We start from the raw sequence: 24,393 nt of genomic DNA, 5'->3' as shown, positions 1-24,393 counted from the left end.
AGGTCTATACGATGTCCGAGTGGTTTTCCTTTATGGTGACCTCCGGCCCTGTCGTCTACACCGCGATTGCTGTGGGTAATGTTTTGACCAGGAGCGCCCTCGTGTTGGGACGGTTCCCCCCCATCCTGTCTCTGCAGACTGCGCTCCTGGGACTAGACCAGAGGTTCTACGTCCAGACAGGTGAGATGCTCTGCAGAGTGCTGGGTCTCTGGGAGGTAAACGGGCATCTTTGGACATAGATTAATCACTTGTGATTCGGTAACAGCGAATGTGCCTACACCTCACACTGGAATAGGGACACGTGAGTCCATTTACAGAAAAATAATCTGTTTTCTAACCTGTAATTGAGTAACAACTACATGTACGCTGTCATAGACTGTCTAAACCATACTGAGGCATCTCTCAGCCCGCTGGGACTTATGGTTCCACAATGGCTATCCTAGCCAGTGTGCCCCCATGCCCAGGTTATGTCACAGATGGATGGCGCTGACGTCCGTACCATGGCGGGTATCTCAGTGACGCGTGTGAACTGTTTTGTCTCCAGTTCTCCAGTTCGTGCCTCAGTCGGTTGACATCCGGCTCTGCACGTTCAGTGAGCAGATCCAGAAGGGGCTGAGCCTGGCGCTGTATGAAGTGAGGAGGCTGCGGCAGGAGAGCGATAACTTCACGGTCCAGGTATCACAGTTATACATGTCCTGTCTCTTACATCACAAGAACCGCCATAGTATAATGTATCTATATTAACACTGTCACTATTATAGTGCTATGACCACGCCCCCAGTGTACTTAGACCACACCCCCAGTCACCTGCAGCAATACCGTATACCTGGCTTACCCTCCGAGTGGGTGTAACGCCTTAACGCACGGAGATAAACCAGGAATTGATACATTTCCCCAACATTCTATATTCAAGATTTCTTTCTCTTCTATTCTGGTGGACTCTGTTGCCCCTCTTACCACCACCAATTGCCCCTGGAGACCTGAGGTGGCAGCTCTCTCTCTCTGTTTTCCCCTCAGATAGTGAACATTACATCCAGCCGGCCCCCCGCCGGGATCTGGAAGGCGCCGGTCACGGTCTCCTATGCCGTCAGAGACCGCAACGGTTTTATGAACGGCTCCGATGTCAGCGACCAGCTCCGCAACCTGAGTCTGGTGGAGTTCAGCTTCTTCCTCGGATTTCCGGTGAAACAGATTGCAGAGCGTGAGTATGCCGGGGAGTTCGGGGGGGTCTTTGGCTACTGGTCTAAGGGCGAGAAAGTGTAAGTTTGAAGTCTCTCAGGTTTAATTGTAGATAGTTCAGCAGTTACTGTAACAGGAAGCTGTAGGGTTGCTCATGAGAAAGAGGCGGAGTCAGGACAGATGTGGGTGTGGCTTGAAGAACCGCTGACGCTTCACGTTCTTAAAAATTTTAAAGGTGTTGTCTGCTTTCACCTAACCTGGCAGTGACCCCACCCACCGATCCCCTGAGACCCTTAGAAAGGAGAATCCCCAATATAATTTAGTCTTACACCTTGAAGAACCTGAGATTAGAGGTTACCCGCCAGAGTTGGAGGCTGTCAGCCCACAGAACCGCCACACCATCCATCCGAAATCACTACTGGGTGCAGCCAACTGACAAATGATATTATCCAAGCTCAGACATCATATGTAGTGGTGGTAAATCTAAGTCACATCAGGGCCTGGGGGGGGGGGGGGCGATAATCTGGACCACAACTGGGCTCAGTCTGATCTCGGATCCTCCGGGATGGAAGACTGTATTGCGCAACAGACATAGGGGGTCCCGTCCACAGTGCACAAACACCGGGGGGGAGAGTAGTACTACCTTGTAGATCTTTGAAAGACGACGTCTCCTTTAAGTGTGTTTGTCGTATTGATAGATTAGAGGATGCAAATTGCTGGTGACAAGTCGGCTTCTCAGCAGAGCACAATGCTGTGACCTGTGAAATCATTATCACACTTTTACTGTTCTAGAGGTTTACAGAGCGTGATTTCAGTCCGGTGGGTGGTTTTATATCCCCCTCATCGGTGACTGATGTCATTGTATGTTCAGCGACTGTTTGTATAGACAAAGCCGCCCCCCCCCCCCCCTCCCAGTCTCCTGTCCGCTTTACTGACTTAGCTAAGAATAATACGGGGTCTGGACAAAAGAGGATTCTGAGCTACAGATTTTCCCACATTCCCAGGCGGAGGGAGGATAAATACGCTGAGGTCAGAGGAAGGGACGTGCGACATTTACACTTAAAGGCTTTGTTTTTTTATTGTGAGTTTAGGGCTGATGATCATGTCTATTACTGTTGTAATTAAACACATTATAGACAATTCCTGATAGTATTATTACTATAAAACACTGATCTATTCCTCATCTCTATGCACATAACTTATTTTTAGTACTATAATTAATTTTCTTGACATCGGCCACTAGATTGCGCATGATCACGGGGGATTATAGAGATTTTGTACTTGCTTTGCGGTAACATCTCCTGATAAACTAGTGTTACCATAGGCTACGGCTTTTTGGGGGTAGGACACCGATTAGACCAGAAAATAAATTATTTGCATAGTAAATATTTTCATAAATCGACCTAAATTAGCGGTAACAAATCGGCGTATTTATCAAGATACTATAACAATGTACTGTATAAAAGTTATATGTTATATAGTAAGTTCTCTGTGTTCTATATCTCGTTTTGTTATTTCTATCTGCGTTCAGCATCTACATACCCTCAGCTCAATCTCTCTCCGCTCCTGATGGATTCCTGGCTCCGGACAAGTGAGTGATCACCGCAGTGTGTAAAAATCTGTATTTCATTGTCTGATGCTGATGACAGAAAGTCTATTTGTCACTAAGTCATTGTCTCTGCATATAAATGGCATTTCTGAGATGGTGCCCCGCGAAAGGAGTGGTTAATGTGTCCTAATCCTGAAGGACAGTATTCCATCGGAGATGAGTTACACTGTTCTAAAAAGCTGTGTTATGAACTTCATCGGCCACCTCAGATAACATATCTCTTTAATCCCCATTTTAGCACCAAAACGTCTTGTTAAACTGAAGGTTAAATTAGTAAACTAATATTGTTATTGTATTATATAGATTTTATGCAACTCCAAGAATTAGTGTTTCTAGCTAATCAAAAAACCCAGGGGAGCTGGGTGATCATAGTATATGGTATATGTGATGTATATACACACGGTGACTGATTCCATCATGGGCGGACTCTTGGGCGTAAGACTTGTCTGTACTGAGTGACCGTTTGTTCCCTTCCTGTGCGGCAGTCCTGCTGGGCGTTCAGGAACAGCAGCTGAGAGACGACGCGTTTCAGACGGAGATGGAGAGGAAACTCGCTCAGCTCATCGGGGAGGCGACTTTACAGAAGCGGCGCTGGAAAAGAGCGAGCTATGCTGGGAGCAACGCGGTGCAAGTGAGTGTGGATGGATAGAATATCGACCACTGTACACGTTGCACAGTATACGTCACACGGTACACGACACGCGATACATGTCATGTGGTACACATCGCACGGTATACGCCACACGGTACACGTCACGCAGTACACGTCATGTGGTGCACATCGCACAGTATACATCACGCGGTACACGTCATGTGATACACATTGCATAGTACACGTCACACAATACACCACACGGCATTGTGTCACAAGTCACTCTGTACACCTGTTCTAGCAGGAAGCCCTGTGATTGGTTCAGGTTGTCTTTATGGAGAAAAAACTGCAGATTTTAAAATAAATTTTATAGTTTTGCTTCCAAACGAGGTTGGAACGTTCTACCTATAAATAATCTGTCATCGATGGAACAGATAAAGATGAGCTTGGTCATATTGGAATATAAGTATATAATATACAGATGTCTGGGGCCAGTGAATGATATTACTCTGTATGTAAACGATGTGATATCACACTCTGGGAACATATCTGGGTGTCCGGTGTTACCTGATATTATGATATATATGATTGCAGGAAATGATACATACAATCTGATTCTCTTTGACCCCCAGGTGGTGAATATTTCCCGCCTGGACGGCTCGGACGATCCGGTTCAGTTGGTGTATTTCATAGAGGACCAGTATGGCCGACGTCTGACTGCCGACAAGGCGTCCACCCTGGTTAACGAGGTGAACATCCAGCGGGCGGCCATCATTCTCGGGTACCGCTTGCAGGGTGCGGTGGCACAACGTGAGTATTGCTGTACGGTGTCACAGACGGGGCCGGCTGCCGTAAGCCCCCAAGGCCTCCAATTAATTCCTCCTCTGTCACTCCAGCGCTTAACCAGGCCCAGGAATCCGACCGCCAGGCGCAGAACCTGTGGATCATCGTGGGCGTGGCTGTGCCGGTGTTGGTGGTGACGGTGATTATAGTGATCCTGTACTGGAAGCTGTGCCGGACGGACAAGCTGGACTTCCAGCCGGATACCATGAGCAACTTGCAGCAGCGGCAGAAGGTGAGGGCCGGTACCGGGGTCACTGCGTAGGGACAGGTGTAAGGATGTGGTGTACGTGGTCTGTAACTTTCCAGGAGTTTCGTGTTCCTGAAAGCTTATAACTGTCTGTCTCTGGTATACAGTAATATGGATCCATGTGTCATGTGACCTCGCCTCTATGAATCCGTGTGTCACGTGACCTTGTCTCTATGAATCTGTGTGTCATGTGACCTCGTCTCTATGAATCTGTGTGTCATGTGACCTCGTCTCTATGAATCTGTGTGTCACGTGACCTCGTCTCTATGAATCTGTGTGTCACGTGACCTCGTCTCTATGAATCTGTGTGTCACGTGACCTCGTCTCTATGAATCAGTGTGTCACGTGACCTCGTCTCTATGAATCCGTGTGTCACGTGACCTCGTCTCTATGAATCCGTGTGTCACGTGACCTCGTCTCTATGAATCCGTGTGTCACGTGACCTCGTCTCTATGAATCCGTGTGTCACATGACCTCGTCTCTATGAATCTGTGTCATGTGACCTCGTCTCTATGAATGTGTGTCACGTGACCTCGTCTCTATGAATCTGTCATGTGACCTCGTCTCTATGAATCCGTGTGTCATGTGACTTCGCCTCTATGAATCCGTGTGTCATGTGACTTCGTCTCTTCCCCCAGCTCCAGGCTCCCAGCGTTAAGGGCTTTGACTTTGCCAAACAGCATCTGGGTCAGCACAGTAAGGATGAGATCCTTGTTGTCCATGAGCCTCCCCCACCCGTGCTGCACGGACCCCTGAAAGACTCCACCCCCTCCGAGAACGGGGACATCACGACTCCAAAGTCCAAGGGCTCCGCTAAACCCAGCAAGGTGGGGCGGCATCGGGGCAGGTAAGAGACGCGACCTTTATAATGATTCTACCTCTCCTGTGATAACGCCATTAGTTACCTGTAAGCTGTAAGTAACGAGCATTGCCTGCACTCATAGACCAGAATCCAGGTGATAGCGACATCGGGCATTGGTCATACAGGTCCTGCCAAGGCTTAATGTTACCCGTTAACCAATCCTTCGGCCCCGGTGGCCCTAATGATCGCCATCGGCATGTTCGATACAGGAACACATGGTCATGATACATGTCCTGTGTTCTTCATATGTCTATATGTTGTATACTATCTACTACGTTACACTATTTAGACGATCAATATATCTGCTGCAATTCATAATTTAATTTTGACTCCACGATGACCCCTTAAATCATGATTTAGTTGGGGGTCTTTATTCCTAAATCTGTCTCAGTTTCTAACACAGCAGAGTCATGTTTAGAGGGAGCTCATAATGTTTATTAAGCTCTCATGGTCGGATACAATAATTAACGAGCTCACACGGTCATGCGCTTCCCCCCGCTTTGTTTGGTGGTTGTTAGTGGTATCGGGAACCTCCACTCTCGCTCTAACACCAACACAGAAGGGATAAACCCGCGTGAATGGATAACAATGATAATTATTTCAGATAAACATGTTTGTCTGTTATTTGGCAGTAGGGTCACCCCGTCAGACGCCGGATCCACCGCCAGTGACCCATCCAGCGGAAAGGAATCAGCGGAGGAGGGATCCCTGAGACCCTCGGCTCCTCCGCGTGAGACCCACCTGCGATCCACAGCTAAGGGAGGTGAGTGCGGCTTCATGGAGTGTGACAAGATGGCCGCTCTTGCGTCCATTCCACCATGCCATTATAATGTACTACGCGGTACACATTGTCCCTGACCGCGTTAAACGTGTATTTTCTCCGCAGAGATGCCCGTGTTGGGCATGGGGGCGGATCAGCATTCTTCCGCTTCCATATTTGAACACGTAGACAGGATGTCTCGTTCCTCCGAAGCCAGCCGGCGCCTACCCAGCAAGATCCAGCTGATCGCCATGCAGCCGATGGCCGCTCCCCCCATGCACGGTCTGTCTGTGGCTGAGCGCGAGATGGAGGCTAACAAGATAAACAGAGAGGTGTGTTCACAGGGATGTGGTACTGTGCAAGGGGCAACCTGTTTCATAATTTCACAAAAACCCTAGAATTAGAATTGTATAATATTCCGTAAACATTTGTAAATTTCACATCGTACAAAAATGTATTTATTTTTTTTTTGTGTATTGAGGATTTATTAAATGTTAACGGGAATTATTTATTCTGTGTATTTTGGGTACTGTGTACTTGTGTATGTGATGTCTCTGTACACTGATCTCTTTCCTGGTCAGATTCAAACCACGCTCCGGCACAAGTCGGAGATCGAGCACCATCGCAACAAGATCCGTCTTCGAGCCAAGCGCAGGGGACACTATGAGTTCCCTCTGGTGGACGTGGTGGGAATGACGGACACCAAGGAACGGCAGCGCATATATCGCAGGGCTCAGATGCAGTTTGATAAGATCCTGGATCCGGTGTTGGGTGTCCCGGCCGTGTTCATAGAGCCGCGCAGGAGGTGAGGCTGTAATCCCCTTGGGGCCAGTGATGTATAATCTGTGAATCACTCTTTAGCTACTTAATGTACTACAAGTCCCAGCATGTTCTGTCACCCAATGCATGCTGGGACTGTACTTTCTTATCGCTCGTTCCACAGGACTGATCAATAAATAGATGAGGCTTAGCGCTTCCAGGTGTTCCTACGACGCGTTTTGCGACCTCCCCTTCCGTAGGATATAGAAATAGATACTGGTGTGTACAGATGTAACCTATATATACAATTTATTAACCCCTGACCAGTGCAAATCATAGCCACAATAAATGATATAAAAACACTCAGTAAACTCGCACGGATTTCATGGGGACATAGTGGATTTGCGGCCAGGATGACGATGTCTGCGAAGATTTGGGGCGGGGGGGGGGTACCCTGCTTTGTGTGGGGCTGCAGAATTAAAGTTTGGTTATAATCAGCACGGTAAATTGGTGATACTTTTATTATAGATCTGTTGACTCTATTGTCAGTATTAGTAATGCCACAATTGGGCTTTATGTTCACTGTTCTCCGGAATATATCAGATTAGGTGTCTGTTATGCAGCACTCATAAAATCACTCATTATTTTTAATATTTCACCTCTTTTAATTTATTCCTAATTCTAACTTTGTATCCTGTGAAATAATTTGTGAAATATTTAAAACCTTTAAGTGACAGTGTAGTGAACAATGATCTCTTAAAGTATATGAATTATATACCTATCGATGATTGATAACATCCCTCCTTTGTCCATCCTCGGTTAGTTACCTTAACGTAGGATAGCGGTAATAAATTCTTTCCATCCCAGGTGACAGAGGCAGCAGAGAACAATTCTAAAGAGATATTAGATACTGAACGTTCCATCTGCTCAATTCAGTTTTACGTAATAATTCTATTTCAGATTATTCCACAGTTAACCATTGGTCGGACTTAGTGTTGCAGATTCAGAATCTGTAACGATCTACAGACGCCCCCAGATCTCAGAGGATTTCTAATAGTATCAAAATGAGTCGTACTGTAGATAAACGTATGTTCAGTGGCTGATTAATACATATACGGCATAATGTAACTGCAATAATAATAACCACACCCCTTATTCACAGCTCGCGAGCCAGACGATCCCCCAAGCAGCGTCGCAAACAGCAAGGGTCCTCGAGTCCCCCGGATGCGGATCGAGATCGCTTAATTACCACGGACAGTGACGGTACCTACAAGAGGCCGCCGGGTGTGAGTAACTCGGCCTACGTGGTGAGTGTACACTTGTTGCTCCTTCTATCCTAAGTGTTCATTTGCTGTGTACATTACAATCTGTTTGTAAGGTTAAATAATCTGCATTATATGGCTGAGAATCTGATCCACTCCCCCAGTTCTTCCCACAGAGGTCATATAGATATATTCTCCCTATAAACTGATTGTTCCCTGTATAACTTGAACTTATATATGTTCAGTCTGTACCAACGTCTGGGCCATACTTGTCATCTCTCCCTGAATGTCAGGGAGACTCCCTGAAATAGGGGTGACCTCCCTCACTCCCTGAAGAGTCTGGCATTCTCCCTGATGCTGAGCCAGTACAAGACGTGGTTGGCTTCTCCATCTGTGGCATGATGACACAGTTCAGAAATTGTGTCCTATGTCCATATATTGATGCCTATGGAGGTGGCCATTTTCATGGAGACCAAGATTTAATCAAAGGCTGACAGGGAAGACAACATGACTTCAGTAATGTAAGAAATGTAAAAAACACTTCAGTCTCTAGAGATTCATTAGCCGCTTTTCTTTAACGCATAGTTGCCTACTCTCCCGGAATGCCCGGGAGACTCCCGCATTTCTGGGAGACCTCCCAGGAGAGCTGGGCAACCTCCCGGTTCTCGCCCCGCAATAGATAAGCCCCGCCCCCACCACTTAATGATGCAAATATCGTGTCATCTTAGCCCCAATATGATGCGATTCGTCAAGCCCTGCCCCCGCACGCCCACCTCCCCCCGGGATTTCCCTGAAGCCAACGAGGAAAAGTTGGCAAGTATGGTCTGGGGTTATGAAGACCTCCACGTTGTGTCCTTCTCAGCACCGCGCCACAGAGTCTGCACGTTTATCTACCAATCACCTTTGTGCTTTCTTTCCACAGTCTGACCCCGACCTCCCCTCTGATAACCCCACCCCAGTATCTGACCTGGGCAAGTATCCCGGCTCCCCCCCGCATCTCCCACCCCCGGCGCAGTACGTGGCCCCACAGCCGTCCATCGAAGAGGTCCGTCAAACTATGCAGTCTCTGCTGGACGACGCCTTCGCCCTGGTGGCCCCCAGCAGCCAGGGGCCCGGGGCAGTACAACCCGGAAGCACTGCAGGGCAACAGCCGCTCAGCAGTACCCCTGCCCGCGCAGGCCGGGGGACTACACCCTGGGGGGGCCAGTATCCTCCGCATCCAGCCTCCCACTTCAATGTAAGTGATTAATGTTATTTCACTGCACATTATAATGGCGTTAGTTCTACTATAAACAGTGCAATTGTAGAATGTGACCAGCAGAGGGCTCCAGGCTCCAGGCCCTCCTTACTAGATAGGCCCAGAGCTCTACAATACTATTTATGTATATATGACTCCGTACAAGGGATAGATTGCTGCAAATAAATTCCTGTAAGTAAATGTTTTAGGGGGAGGGAAGTTATTGGAATTTTTGTTCAGGAAACTCCTGTAAATGAATCTGTTAATAGCAACATGGGAGAAACGAGGGGAAGTGGGAAAATCAGAACAGGGTACTTATCTTTTACAGCCTCCGTTTTGGGGCCTGTTACCTGCACACGGTCACATAATAAACAGATATCTGAGCAGGCAGCATAGCGTTAATTCCCAGTTATCGTCTCTTCTACATTCACCATGTCTGCATAGAACAAGTCGTCATCCGGACAGCTATGAATATTCATGAGTGTTAATGAGAGAGAGAACAGCCCACATACTGGCGGGAGCATGCTCACTGCGCTCCTGAGACACCATGTAACATCGGTCTGCCAGCTTCCAGCCCATTGGCTCTGGGAGGGGGTGTCACAAGACAGAGAGGAGGGATCACAGGTTTATATCTGATTTTCTCAAGAATGATAGGTGTCGAAATAACTGTATATTGCAATTATAACAGACTGTACACGTAGTGGGGAGGAGATTGTCACACATAGATAAGCTGAAGGTAATGATAGATGTAGTCCTATAGCAGACATAGGTATAACGTGTCTTTCCAGCCGTTGTAGAACTGCAGTTTCCAGCATGCCCTGCCCACCAGAACTTGAGAGAGCATGCTGGGACTTCTAGTTCCACTAGTTGCTGAAGTCTAATTTGGACAGTTATATCTCACTCAAGGAGATTTGTTTTTCTTCCCTTTCAGAGATTCGTGGAATTTGGGGCGGTCCAGGCCTCTGCCCCCAGTCTTCTAACAAGGTAACGTCAGTGTTGGGTGCAATGAGGGTTTAGGACAGTAGGGGGCATTGTTGTCTCATTCATTAGAGTAAACATCTCAGTAATTGTCTCGTCTAACAATGAGGTACAGGTGCTAAGGATTCTGGGTAGAGATACAATAAAATTGGCAATTTTGGAAAGAAATTCCTTTATCTGATAGTTTTAAAGTTGCACTGAAACATGTTACGCACTTTTATTGTTCTTTAAGTAGCCAAAGTCTTGTTATGGCACCTGTTTTAAAATAGACAGAAACAGAACTGCTTTCAGTTACCCAGAATGCAGCTGAGGTTGGTGAGCGGTGTCTGGAAATTTCCTAGAGGTGGCGTTGAAGGTGGGATTAATGAGCTGGTGAGGCAGTCACGGCACATTGAGCTTTGGGCTGTGCTTGGACAATGATTATGAAGAGAGATTGGTCTGTGATATGTTAAGTAGCAGCTTGTTCTCTTCATCTCGGCCCCCCAGCCGCCCCCCCCTGATACTTACATGTGTGTTATGTGCGTAACCTCAGGCAGGACAGAGGTTTTACAGGTTACTCTGGGAGTTTTGGGTGAATTACTCAGCAGAGACTCTTCCAAACCTCATCAGTTTCTTAGATTTGATATATAAGTTTGTATTTCTATGTACAGATATAGAAGTTTTCAAAACATTTGTTTATATTTATATCTGTTCATGTTAATTTTCACGCTTGATTTCCAGTCTTTCTGGTCCTTTTCCACCATGAGCAATAATGTACGAACCGCAAAATATGTGAAGAGTCAGATTAGTTCTACTTTTTTTGCGGCACACGTGTAAATGTGCGAGGTAGAATGTGCAAAGAAATCACTTCAAAATCCAGTCTAATTAGACTTCAGACCCCCCCACACACACTTTGTTAATTTTCACATTTTTCTCCTAGTATATGACGCGTTCTACATCTTATGTTCATCATCAGAACAAGGGGCTGTCTTCATATTACATGTAACACGTTCTTAATACATCAAAGCTGCCTGGACAGCACAGAAGACGTCGCATTGAAAGTAGGGGGGGGGGCGACTCTAAATTACTGCACCCTCCTGAGCACACTGGAGAAGGATTGTCCGCCGCCCAGTGGCCAGGCAATGTTCTCCTGCTTTAGCCCCTCTCAGCCCTTTGAATCTCATGGAAATATATTGTCCTGGAAAATGAAATATCATTCTTATGCGTGGGTGCAAAACGGGGAACCTGAGAGGGCCAAGCCCACTTTTAGCTATGAATTCCCCAATCCAGCCAACCCCTCTCATCAACCTTTTGCCTCTTCCACTATATTGATGATATAAATAGGGACATTTGCAGAAAAATAGGCACAAAATGACACATGAACCGCGTGATTATTGCATGTTCCTGATCGGTCATTAGTCTCTTATCTGCAGCTGAGCCCTGTTGTCTTATTGATACCTCTCTTCTCTAACCACTGACCTCAGATCTTTATAGATAGATGAGATTATTATAATCTTAGAAGACAGATTATAAATTGTAGCCGGAGAATTGGAATATAACATCACAAGAGGAAGAGAACTAGTGTGTATTATGAAGAGAGAGTAGTTGATCATCGGGAAGGACTCTGGTTAGAGGTGGTAAACACTCGTGTTGCTTTGTACTAACCTCAGTCTCCCTCCTTCCTTAGAAGCCCGGGGTTTGGTTCTGGGTTCCTGCCACCTGCGGAATTGCCTGTGACGGAATCTCATCAGGCAGACCCCCAATATCCTTCCCGCACGTATCAGGAGGACATACTGTCCGTGGCTAGACCCCGGCCCCTTGGAAGCACTTCAGGTAATTACGTTTTGTTTTTATTGCACAGCGACATTTCCGCACGTGATCGCTACATTCATTAAAGTTCGTACCGCGGTAATGGGTAAAACGCGTCAATCTCTGCGGATTATCACTTTCTGAGAATGACATTTTGCAATTCTAAGTTTGAAAATAAGTTGTTTTCTAACCCAAGGATCCGCCCAGATCCACCAGCTGACTCAAGTGGGCATTGCCAGCCGGATGGGGGCTCAATCCACAGAACTGGCGTCTACCAGGTCCGGACAACCGTCTGGGGGTCCCGGTTGGTCCTCGTACTATCATGAAGAGGAGGCCCCAAGAAATGTCCATCACAGAGATTCTGTAAGTCAACAAACAGGAGACGCATGATCTAACGTATCTCTAGACTGCATGAACTGGTGGGCCGCTGACGGTACTGTCACTTCTGTGGCTCAGAGAAAGAATTCAATCTCTACAGATAGGAGGAATTTGGACGAGGCCCCATAGCTGTTATTTAAAGGGGAACCAAATTAAAATGAATTAGTTATAAGCTGACATTTTTTTTCCTGATTTTCCTAAACTTTCATGAACACTTCTTAAAACTGCTCCCCTCTTCTGAATGGGCCTCATCACCGATTCACCATCTTTATGAACCCAAACTCAATGTATGACCTCCGAGTCATTCTTCCATTCTAGCTAGGCATTAGGGCGAGGGAAGCGGAACACATGACCCTGCGCTATAGAGGACAGGACAGTCTCTGTTTCACATCGCCCCACTTGGGCTCTCACTAAAATCTTTTCTCTTTTCCAGGGTAACACACACGGAGCCCAGGACTATGGAACCCCCCAGATGTTCTCCATGAACAGAGGTCCTAATCGCCCGCCCCCCTCTCACCTCCCACCATCCATCTGTTACCCCTCTGGCTCAGCCGAGGATGTCCACCTGGGACACTCCTCCGCCTCCCTCATCAAGGCTATCCGGGAAGAACTGCTACGGCTCTCCCAAAAACAAGCGGTAGCCAGCACCTACCACAGCTGATAGGGACTGCGCCCAGCTGGTGTGATGTCCGCTTCCTATGGAAGCCAGAGCGGGCGGACGGGAGGAGCTAACTGGCGCTGTTAGAGGTGAACGCAAATAACACGCGGCTGGACGGGTCAGCAACACGGGCCACCTCGGGCGTAGCGGGTGTCAGACCCGGATAATGGGCATGTTACCCCTGGCACTAAGATTCACAGGAGAACTTCTTTGTTCCTCTATTGGGTCAGACCCGCGGCAACTGATAGGGGTGACTGCCCAAGAGCTTACAATCACATTGTGCCACTAACACACATCGCCAGCAATAATAAAGCCTGTATATAAACCAGGGGTCGGAGCAGATTTCAGCGTTGTCCGTTATACGCATCAAACCGCCCCGGGGCGGGTCTCTGCCACGTGGGAAAGAGAGGGGCAGTTTTCCTAAATTATTGACGTCCGACTATGTACACAGATCTGCATATGTGTTCTAACTATGTGCGTGTGGGACGAATACTGTTATATGGTAGCCTGTAGAGGATGTCGGGGGATGAGAGGGGTCTTCGTTTCAGTAAGTGCAGAACTTTTTGTATTGCGCTAAATGAGAAGTGTAGTATTTTTATTTTGTAAACTCACTTCCACCCCCAAACCAGCAGTTTAATGTTCAGACTCCAGAATGAGCCCCAGGGCATTATGGGGCTTCAGAAGTTGTCTGGGGGGGCTTCTCGCAGTGATCCTAGGTTGGGGGCTGGGGCTTATTCGCTACATAAGAAATGTACGAAGTTCATTGTTAAATACTAATAAGATTAACACTTTCTAATACTTTAGAGAGCATTATAAATTGGTGTGGGGCCGTTGTACATCCTCAATAGATCACGTTTCAATCTTGTCCTAGTTTATCTTACAGGCCGGTCGCACCATAATAACAGTTTTTATCTCATTCTGGAGTAAAATGTTCTTTGCAGGTAATAAATGTCCCTTTTATGTAAGTGGTACTGTGTAAGAGAGAGTAATTAGTGGACGGGAACCCACTACCATGAGGCAGATTAAATGGGTTTGTAGTAGACTTGGCACCGGACCACTCACCTACTCTGCGGATCCCTGATGTACGGCTGGCCCCGGTAAAATGCCGTATAGAGGGGTAATGAGTATCTCTCAGGGATGTGTGGGATTGGGCAGTGGTAACAAGGTTTTGTAATGCAGTGAAGGGTGTGGGAAGGAGTAGTGGATCGGTGGAGTGGGCTCCCAGCTGAGGGGGGGCACAGTCAGGGAATGGAGCAGAACATGGAAAATGTAATTGTGAGAGTTTAGGGTTAAGGATAGAAGAGGCTTCAGGCGTGAGAGGAGGAATAAAGCGGATTCTGCCGGCCTGGGAGTGACTTGTTTGTGGTTGTAGATGAGATGTTTCATTATAAGACACGGGCTGCGATTATAGAGTAACGAGGAGAGAATTCTGCCCAAGGGGAGTGAGGGTCGGAGGTCACTGGGGTGTTATATTTAGGAAGTGAATTGTTCCTTCAGTTGCAGTGAAGATATTCCCATTGATAAAAAGTGTTATAAATGATTAATAGTGTATTAGTAAATCATGGAATGCAGTAATGCCCACAGCCTGTAGATGGCGTACGTTCTTTTCTGAGAATTGTGAATTATGGTCATCACCATTTATTTATATCGCGCCACTAATTCCGCAGCGCTGTACAGAGAACTCACTCAATTATAAATCGCTCCAATCCAAATAATAAACTTCTGGCCGGTGCTGTTCATGTGGCAGCCCTTTGGGTCGGTGCTTTTGGGCTTGTACTGACATACCCTGTCCTGCACTGAGGAGTCTTGACCAGGGTGGAACAGGCTGTCTGTATATAGATATGACTGTGTCATGTTGGATAAAGTAGGGGTTTAAGTTCATATTTTCTTATTAATCGTGGGAGATTAACGTATACAGCAGATTCACCTATAGAGAGAAAAATGGTCTTAATGCCATTTCTTAAACCTTTTACCTAAATCTGATGGAATTCGCCACAATGAGGGTCCTTATATAATGTACAGGGCTGCAAAATACTACATCAAATCCCTTTTAAGTTATCCAGGGGACCCCAATGACATGTATTAGGAGACGAGTGCATTTGGGGAACGAACATTGGACGTTTGACCGTGTTGGATTTAAACATTAGGATTCCCTCATCTCCCCTGCAAAGTAAATCTGTCCCCCTGGGGCACCAGAGAACTGACCCGTGTACTTGGCGTGGGTCACGGGAACATGCTGGTTTATCCCGCAATGCCCACGGTTGCTGACCCATCCAGCGATGGAGGAGTTAATTTAAGGTGCTACTTGAACACAGCAATATACAGGGGGGCGGGGGGCAGGCAGCGACTGTTCTGTATTTGGATATTGTCACGTTGTGTGATCATCGGCTTCTATTAAACCCGTTACCTGGAAACTCGTGAGTTACAGTCAACGCATCGACATTTCGCTGGAGAATTTGGGGGTCATCGGGCCACAGAGGAGAAGGAAATGGACCAGGAATTAGCATCTTCAAAGGAAAACAAAGTAACTCTTTGTGTAACGGATCAGAATAAATCGGCAAAGTTCCCGTTGACATTTTGTGAAGGAGATAAAAATCCCTTAAACGTTTCTCGTCTCTCCGTTTTCCTTGAGAACTTTCACGGTACGATCTGCTGGTCTCTCCGGCTATGAAGGGGTTAGTTACACGCCGGCCTGTTTTGGGACCGAGCCCCACTGGGGGGGGGGGGGAGGGGGGTCGTTACCGGTTCGGCTGGTCTGTACTCCCATAAACACAACTGTGTGTAGACATTCTTTGTCATTTTTATTTGTTTTGTTTTGGGGGGGGGGGGGGGCTGGCGGGCCCAGTCCAGGGGGAGGGGGGGGATTTGCTGTGATCTCTGTTTTCGAGATGTGTTTTTTTTTGTTTTTTTTTCCAGTGTTGAGATGTTTTTCTGTTTTCGTTTTTTTTATTATGTGCACGTGAGGGGGGTTTAACTAGAGGGGGGGCTGTCAGCTGGTATTTGTTGTCACTTGGTGACTGGTGCATGTTATCATTGAGTACAGTCATAAAGAGCAGAAAGAATAAAAAATATTTGCACCAAAGCTCTGATGGTTTCATATTTTATTTCCATTTAGAATTCGTTTTTTTGGGGCATTTGACGTTTCCTTTCATAATAAAAATGGTTCTCAGTATTATTACTGAAATACGGGGATCAATGATCATTGACAGCGGCTCAAGGGCTTTTCCTTTAAAACGTGCCTGTCGTACACAATGGCGGCTGCCATTTTGTGCGCCGGGCCTATATTCAGCCTGTCCGGTCGCTGTTAGCCGGTGACATCACCGTGAACCGACTACTTGGTCCTAATATGAGCGTAGCTTATAACATGGCTGCCTCCAGTGTGAGTCAGCGGCTGTAACATTATATCGCTGGACAGCAGATTATATCAACCACATCCTGTTATCAATCACTTCCGCTGATTTAAAATGAGTGGAAACAAGTTGACTTTTAAAGGAATGTTTTATGAAATGAAAATAACTGAAAACAATTTTATATTTGTTGGTTCCTAAAATAACGGGTCCCCCTGTCCCTTATTCCACAATCGTGCGGTAATGTGACACCATTCTGCCATTTGTAATGTGAGTTTTGATCAGATTTCTCTTATCACTGACACATATTAATACTAGATCAGATGCATTAATACAATTTATCATTCAGCAGTGATTACACAAAGCGCAACTGTCACTTGTACGCACTAAAGGCGGCCATATTTTTAGGCCGTACCAGTGTGTTCTCTTGAATATTGGTCCAGCCCACAAAATGTCCTCCGCAGTGATTAGACGACTAGTCCTTTTATTGCCATGAGCAAAAAGCATCACTGTATATACATTTGTTACAGGAATTACAGCTACAAAGGATGTTCAGTCTTCAATAATATATAAATGAGATTACTCTCACTAATAGGAGTACCGCTGATCACTAATAGGAGTACCGCTGATTACTAATAGGAGTACCGCTGATCACTAATAGGAGTACCACTGATTACTAATAGGAGTACCGCTGATTACTAATGGGAGTACCGCTGATTACTAATGGGAGTACCGCTGATTACTAATGGGAGTACCGCTGATTACTAATGGGAGTACCGCTGATTACTAATGGGAGTACCGCTGATTACTAATAGGAGTATCGCTGATTACTAATCGGAGTACCGCTGATTACTAATAGGAGTACCGCTGATTACTAATAGGAGTACTGCTGATTACTAATAGGAGTACCGCTGATTACTAATAGGAGTATCGCTGATTACTAATAGGAGTACCGCTGATTACTAATAGGAGTACCGCTGATTACAAGCTGTATTATGTTGAGGGAGGTATTGGATACATTGCAGCCACAGAACTGTGAAGTTCTAGACAGGAAACAAGGAAAACCAACGTGAAATGATCGTCGGCGACGGACGTTTATGTTGATGCAGTTTCTCTGGAATCCTCGGGTTGGATTCTGCGGATTTCTCCTGATTCCGACCTTCCCCCGAATGTTCCTCAGCGCTCCCCCGTTTATGTCTGTTGGTATTTGGGTTCATTTGGGCGCAAGTTCATAACTTTACCAATGCAGAAGAGGATGAGGGTGAAGAACCACAAGCTCCAGCCAACGGCGGCTGCGATCCAACCGTAACTGTCCATCCCCGACATACAACACCGGCTCGCCACGTCGCAAATGTCATTTTCTGTGGGGGAGGAAACACAAAGATGGGGGGTCTCAGAGAGAGTAGAGAGTCTGCATGTAACAATTCGGGGTCTTGGAGTCAAAGACTGCAGCTAAGCATCATGGGACAATCGGGGGGAGGGGGGCGCTGTGGTCTAAGGAATCGGCAGGTCACAAACCATCTCCGGATGTTTGAGAGTTCAGAGTTTTTTTATTCAGAAGCCGATTTGGACACCTGGATTTACGCACGTGTCCAGAGGAGCTCCACCATTGTCACATTATTATTATTATTATTATTATTATTATTATTATCTTTAATTTATAAGGTGCCACAAAGGGTCCGCAGCGCCGTACATGACATATATAGAAAACAGTGACCCATGACACAACATGATACAGAAAGAACAAAAAAGAACACAAATATATACACAGACACAGGTAACACGGTAATGCAAATCAAATTATTTCTGGGACAATGCGTGAAAGTGATGGCAGAAATCAGTGGGAAGTAGGCCGAAGCTTAAGAAAATAGGGCTAGGGAAGCAGGCCAAGAGGTACAGAGGGTGATGGAATAGTAGAAGGAGAACACAAGGTTAGAGGGCCCTGCTCCTGAGAGCTTACATCATAAAGGGAAGGGGGAGACACAAATAGGGTGGTATTAACTGGGGGAGAGAGCCAGGACAAGGGAGTTAGGAAGAGAACTGATAGACTTGAATAAAGAAATGAGTCTTAAGGGCACGCTTGAAGCCTTTGAGAGTAGATGATAACCTGATGGAACGTGGAAGATTGTTCCACAGCAGGGGAGCAGCCCGGGCAAAGTCCTGAAGACGGGAGTGAGAGGAGGTGATCAGTGAAGCAGTGAGGCGGCGGTCACAGGCAGAGTGGAGGTGGCGGGTAGGAGTGTAGCTAGATGAGAGATGAGATTGGAGATGTAGGGAGGGGAGGATTGATTAAGAGCTTTAAAGGTGAGGGTGAGGAGTTTAAATTTAATTCTGTAGGCCATGGGGAGCCATTGCAGTGACTGTTAGAGGGAGACAGCAGAGATAGAGCGGCGGGAGAGAGAAATGAGGCGGGCAGCAGCATTGAGGATAGACTTAAGAGGGTCAAGGTGAGAATCAGGTTAGCCAGAGAGAAGGAGGTTACAGTAGCAGGATTTTGAGAGGGACAGAATGTGAGACGGATGGATCAAGGATGACCCCAAGGCATTTGATTTGGGGGACAGAAACGAGGGTAGTGTTATTAACAGAAATAGAGAGGGGGGGGGAGGTGGGGGAGTCCTGGGAGGGGGGAAGACGATAAGTTCAGTCTTGGAAATATTGAGTTTAAGGAAGCGTTGGGACATCTAAGATGAGATGGCTGAGAGATAGGAGGAGACACGAGACAGAAGGGAAGGGGAGAGGTCAGGGGATGAAATATAAATTTGGGTATCATCAGCATAGAGGTGGTACTGGAGGCCAAAGTAGCGGATGAGGACACCAAGGGAGGAGGTGTAGAGGGAGAAAAGCAGGGGGCCAAGAACGGAGCCTTGAGGAACACCAACAGGTAGGGAAAGAGGGGGTGATGTGGAGTCATGTGTAGAGACTGAGAAGGAGCGGTTGGTAAGGTAAGAGGAACAGTGTTACAGGGGTCTATAGATTTGAGAGTTTGCAAAAGGAGTGCGTGGTCAACGTTATCGAAGGCAGCAGAGAAGTCAAGAAGGATAAGAAGGGAGTAGTGTCTATTGGATTTAGCGAGGAGAAGGTCATTAGTGACCTTAGTGAGGGCGATTTCAGTGGAGTGGAGGGAGCGGAAACCAGATTGGATCGGGTCAAGGAGCGAGTGAGAGGAAAGAAAGGAGGTGAGACGGTTGTAGACAACCCGTTCAAGGAGTTTGGAGGCAAAAGGAAGAAGCAAAATAGGGCGGTAATTCGAGAGAGAGGTGGGATCAAGGGACGGTTTCTTGATTATGGGGGAGACAAGAGCATGTTTAAAAGAGGAGGGGAAGATTCCAGAGGAGAGGGATACACATGTAACAATAAGCTGCACACACACACGTGTGCCACGTGTAATAATGACACGATGTCCCCTCACGCTCACGTTTCATTTAAGACATAAAGGAGAAGAGACTGAGCAAACTGAAAGGTTTATTTTAATGTAACACCGAGAGGCACAGCTAGGTGGCAGAAGCGTCTCCTGATAGTGGAGAGCAGACGAGCACTTTCATGTCAACCACTGAGGTGCAGTTTTGGAATTTTAAAGAGTTTTTAGCTGCATATTTCGTGCACTTGGTAATCAACCTCCTAGGTCTGGCTTAGGCAACCCTGGGTGAAAGTTGCCAATCATCAGTAAATTTACTGACAATCGGTAACATTTTTACCCTGTAGTAAGAAGACAAATACAGCTGTATTCTGACACTACCGGATTCCACGTGACGCCTGGCTGATGGGTTTTGTTTCGGAACCTGATTTATATTGTTCTACTATTATTTTATAGATCCATTTAGAATGACGTAAATAACCTGTCAGTAAAACGACATTGGCCACTATCAACTTTTCACTAAAAAAAAAACCCACTGCCTGCGATTCGCCAGTTGTTGTGGAACAACAAGGCCCAGCATGCCTTATTTGAAGATCAGTCATTTATATTTGGATGATGATGTTTCTTTACTACTAATCATAGAACATTGTCCTTCCAGGTGTTACTGCTCTTACTGTAAAGAACCATCTTTTGTGTTGCAGAAGAAACCTCTGTTCTTCTACACTCATCAGATTCTACCGTTTACATTTAAATTTCCATTAAACAGCGGCTTATGGAACCCATATATTAATAATCAGGAATATTCCCCAACTGATTATATTGTCCATAAAGTATAATAATCTGGAATCCCCCGTGTTATTAATGATCTCTGACTTCCTCTGCGCTCTGTAATGTCTGTTTTAGGAGATTCCACAACTAATTATTAATTTGAAATGATAAACATATAAAACTTACCCGGACACTGCAGCAAACTCTGTACTGTACCATTGGACGCTGAAACGAGAACAGAAGGTTTCACCTTAATAATTTGGACACAATTGACTTGCTGCGGGTACAACAGATTTTCTGACATTAATACATGAGAAGATAACGATATATAATGGAGAAGGTCAGAAAATTCTAATTACTTTATAAAACGAGAATATTTTAAAAGCAGCAACGTTCAGCTCTGTGATATAATTGTACAAGTGTCGGTGTTTATACCTCGGCATCAATCACTGTATCACCACCGATACTTCCAGAATACGTCTCAATACAGAGAACTTTCATGGGAACTTTGTACCCCAAGGACTATACACAGGACACGCGGTCACCCCCTAAGGTTAGAGGAGAGGAAGTTTCACAACCAGCAGCGGAAGGGTTCTTTACAGTAAGGGCAGTAAATGTATTATGCTCCAATTTCTGATATTCGGCAAGTTTTGCCTTTTAAAGACATTACGTTTTTAAATTTACCTGTCAAACTTGCCGTACATCGGTGAGATGAAGAAATCAGAACATAATACATTTATCCTATGGAATCACTGCCAGGGAAGGATGTGATGACAGATTCAATGCACATGTTTAAGAAAGGGTTAGACAATTTTTTAGCGGAAAAGGGTATCCAGGGATACGACTGTTAATTCAAATGAAGGATAGTACTGGATCCAGGGAGAAACCAGATATTGGAAACAGTGTATGTTATACTCAGTGTGTAGTGTTATACACAGATATACACAGTGTGTAGTGTTATACGCAGATATACACAGTGTGTAGTGTTATACACAGATATACACAGTGTTATACACAGATATACACTGCACTGTTATACACAGATTTACAGTGTGTAGTGCTATACACAGTCTTATACACAGATATACACAGTGTGCAGTGTTCTATACAGATATACACAGTGTGTAGTGTTATACACAGATATACACAGTGTTATACACAGATATACACTGCAGTGTTATACACAGATTTACAGTGTGTAGTGCTATACACAGTGTTATACACAGATAAACACATTATGCACTCATATACACAGTGTGCAGTGTTATACACCGATATACACAGTGTGTTGTGTTCTATACAGATATACAGTGTTATACACATATATACGCAACGTGCTGTGTTATACACAGATATACACATCATGCTGTGTTATACACAATGTTATACACAGATATAAATATCATGCTTTGTTATACACAGATATACAGTGTTATATACAGATATGCACAATACAGGTTTGAGTACCATAAACCCGCACTTTGGTCTAATTACTTCATTAGTTCCATCCACCATCTGTGTGTGTTCAGCCCGGGAGTGTTACTGTGCTGTCTGCAGCCGTCCCGGGACCTCACCTGTCCCAATGCAGAAGTGTCTCAACAGATAGACATAGTGTGTGGTGTTATACACAGATACACAGTGTGCAGTGTTATACTCAGTGTGCGCAGTATTATACACAGATATACATATCCTGCGGTGTTATACACAGATATACACATTGCACAGTGTTACATAGATATACACAGTGTGCAGTCTTATACACAGATATACAGAGTGTGTGGTCTTATATACAGTGTGCACAGTATTATACACAGATATACATATAAAATATACATATTATACAAGTAAAACTGAATCAATGTTAGATTATCAGTATAAACCTGTTATAAAGTATCAGATTGTTAGTGTAATACTTTTAATCAGTAATAATAACTAATAATTATGTAGCAGTTTATCTGTATTCTACCTGTAGTACTTATCAGTATAGCATCTGTAACAATGTATCAGTAGCAGTTTATCTGTCACAATGTATCAGTGACAGATACAGCACACTCACCTGATCCGTACACCTGGACATAACATAGGAGAAGCAGGAGCAGAACAGATAGACAGATCTTCATATTGGGGACACTGCACAGAGTCCTTACACTGATCTGATGTTTCTGAGCAGTAACATCCTGGCTGCTCAGGAGCAGAGAAGTGGGAGGAGCCACCTGGGTGACAGAGCCCCGCCCCCTGCAGCTGTACATTATATTACAGTAATATGTACTCGTACATTAAAGGTCTGAAGTAATCACCATGTAAATCACGTGTCATAGACTGTACATGTGTGAAAACAAAATCCACCATAAAATCTATTTCACTGGAGATAAAAAAATGGATCAATTGAAAAAGATGGAAGCTTCATTTTTTAGTGAAATTATTATTTCACACCGTTATAAATTGGCATAATGTATATTTAGCATTTTGTTACAACATAACAGGGTGTAAAACAATATCGTTCCATGGAGAGAACTACGTCCCAGTGTTATAAACAGGCAAATTATTCACAAACTTAGTTTTGTATAGAAGGAAACCTATAGTAGATATTGACATAAGTTTGGCTCACTGGGGTCCAGCAAACAAAACCTTCGTTGTACAAACTGCAATGACTGATACAGAGTGATGCCAGAGGGGGAATTATTGGAAAAGTAGTGGAGTCTTGGAACAGATTCCCGGAGAAGATGGTACCAGAAAATAGTAGAGATAATTGAATAATATTTACAAAACACAGAGACTGAGGTGAGGATATAAACCGTGGAGCAATTGTTTTATATATCTCTATATCTTTATATGGGTCTCGGTGGCTGATAAGATTTCAGCTCTCAGGAGTCGCTGGCTCTGTGTCTGTCAGACCTGGTGGGAGAAGACCTGAGGCTGATACAGGCACAACAGATTGGGACAAACCAGTTCAGTGTTTGCTAAACATGCAGAGAGGGCTGTGCAGGTTCCTATGAAGGTGACCTGTTGTATAAACACCTTGTAAATGTGCTACTGTGTTCACAGTCATCATCTCCCCCCAATCTCTACCTGAGGAACAGTCACCATCTCCCCCCAATCTCTGCCTGAGTAACAGTCACCATCTCCCCCCAATCTCTACCTGAGGAACAGTCACCATCTCCCCCCAATCTCTGCCTGAGTAACAGTCACCATCTCCCCCCAATCTCTACCTGAGGGACAATCACCATCTCCCTCCAATCTCTCCGAATGGATGTATTATTATTTACTGCTGTCTATATTTATATAGCGCCATCATATTACACAGCGCTGTACAGAGGATATGTAATCATTCTCATCAGTCCCTGCTCCATTTAAGGGGTATATTTACCAAGACCCATCCAATGACCAGATTTCCTAGGAATCTTTTATTGGGCAATTTATTAATATATATATATATATATATATATATATATATATATATATAGTTATATATAGTTATATTTGGGGTATGTAAAGGTATGTATATATATATATATATATATATAGTTATATTTGTGGTATGTATATATATATAGTTATATTTGGGGTATGTAAAGGTATGTATATATATATATATATAGTTATATTTGGGGTATGTAAAGGTATGTATATATATATACACACCTTAACCTTTACATACCCCAAAAGTTGTACAATGAAGCACAAGTGAAATAATGGATATAATACAAATGTATGTTCTTGTGAACAGGCGACTTCACAATTTCACCAGTGACTGAAAGTCCCGCTGACCAG

At 45.1% G+C, this 24,393-nt stretch overlaps 2 protein-coding genes across 3 annotated transcripts in view; one reads left to right on the top strand and one right to left on the bottom strand.

Moving 5' to 3' along the window:
• The window catches only part of KIAA1549 (KIAA1549 ortholog), a 48,346-nt gene extending 32,384 nt beyond the window's left edge, over positions 1–15,962 (top strand). The window contains exons 4-20 of one of the 2 annotated variants that reach the window (XM_075210642.1): positions 3–180; positions 545–675; positions 1,018–1,201; positions 2,711–2,770; positions 3,274–3,419; positions 4,013–4,190; positions 4,277–4,455; positions 5,109–5,317; positions 5,968–6,095; positions 6,219–6,424; positions 6,674–6,897; positions 8,014–8,158; positions 9,036–9,350; positions 10,282–10,334; positions 11,995–12,140; positions 12,313–12,479; positions 12,928–15,962. In XM_075210642.1, the coding sequence (XP_075066743.1) occupies positions 3–180; positions 545–675; positions 1,018–1,201; positions 2,711–2,770; positions 3,274–3,419; positions 4,013–4,190; positions 4,277–4,455; positions 5,109–5,317; positions 5,968–6,095; positions 6,219–6,424; positions 6,674–6,897; positions 8,014–8,158; positions 9,036–9,350; positions 10,282–10,334; positions 11,995–12,140; positions 12,313–12,479; positions 12,928–13,155 (2,877 nt within the window). In that variant the 3' untranslated portion in view covers positions 13,156–15,962. Of the gene's footprint in view, positions 1–2; positions 181–544; positions 676–1,017; positions 1,202–2,710; positions 2,771–3,273; positions 3,420–4,012; positions 4,191–4,276; positions 4,456–5,108; positions 5,318–5,964; positions 6,096–6,218; positions 6,425–6,673; positions 6,898–8,013; positions 8,159–9,035; positions 9,351–10,281; positions 10,335–11,994; positions 12,141–12,312; positions 12,480–12,927 lie in introns of both variants that reach the window. The other variant, XM_075210641.1, reaches the window with a different exon arrangement.
• A 669-nt stretch (positions 15,963–16,631) lies between these two features.
• TMEM213 (transmembrane protein 213) lies at positions 16,632–22,871 on the bottom strand. Its single transcript, XM_075206069.1, has 3 exons — positions 22,679–22,871; positions 20,809–20,847; positions 16,632–17,860 (listed from the first exon to the last, which is right to left on the bottom strand). Exons 1-3 carry the CDS (start codon positions 22,869–22,871, stop codon positions 17,691–17,693), a joined length of 402 nt encoding a protein of 133 aa, XP_075062170.1. The 3' UTR covers positions 16,632–17,690.
• Positions 22,872–24,393: the final 1,522 nt, after the last annotated feature.

This window comes from Mixophyes fleayi, chromosome 4 (assembly GCF_038048845.1).
Source record: "Mixophyes fleayi isolate aMixFle1 chromosome 4, aMixFle1.hap1, whole genome shotgun sequence".
NCBI lineage: Eukaryota > Metazoa > Chordata > Amphibia > Anura > Limnodynastidae > Mixophyes > Mixophyes fleayi.
The sequence above is the reverse complement of the archived record's forward strand: the minus strand, read 5'-3'. Positions and strand labels throughout refer to the sequence as shown.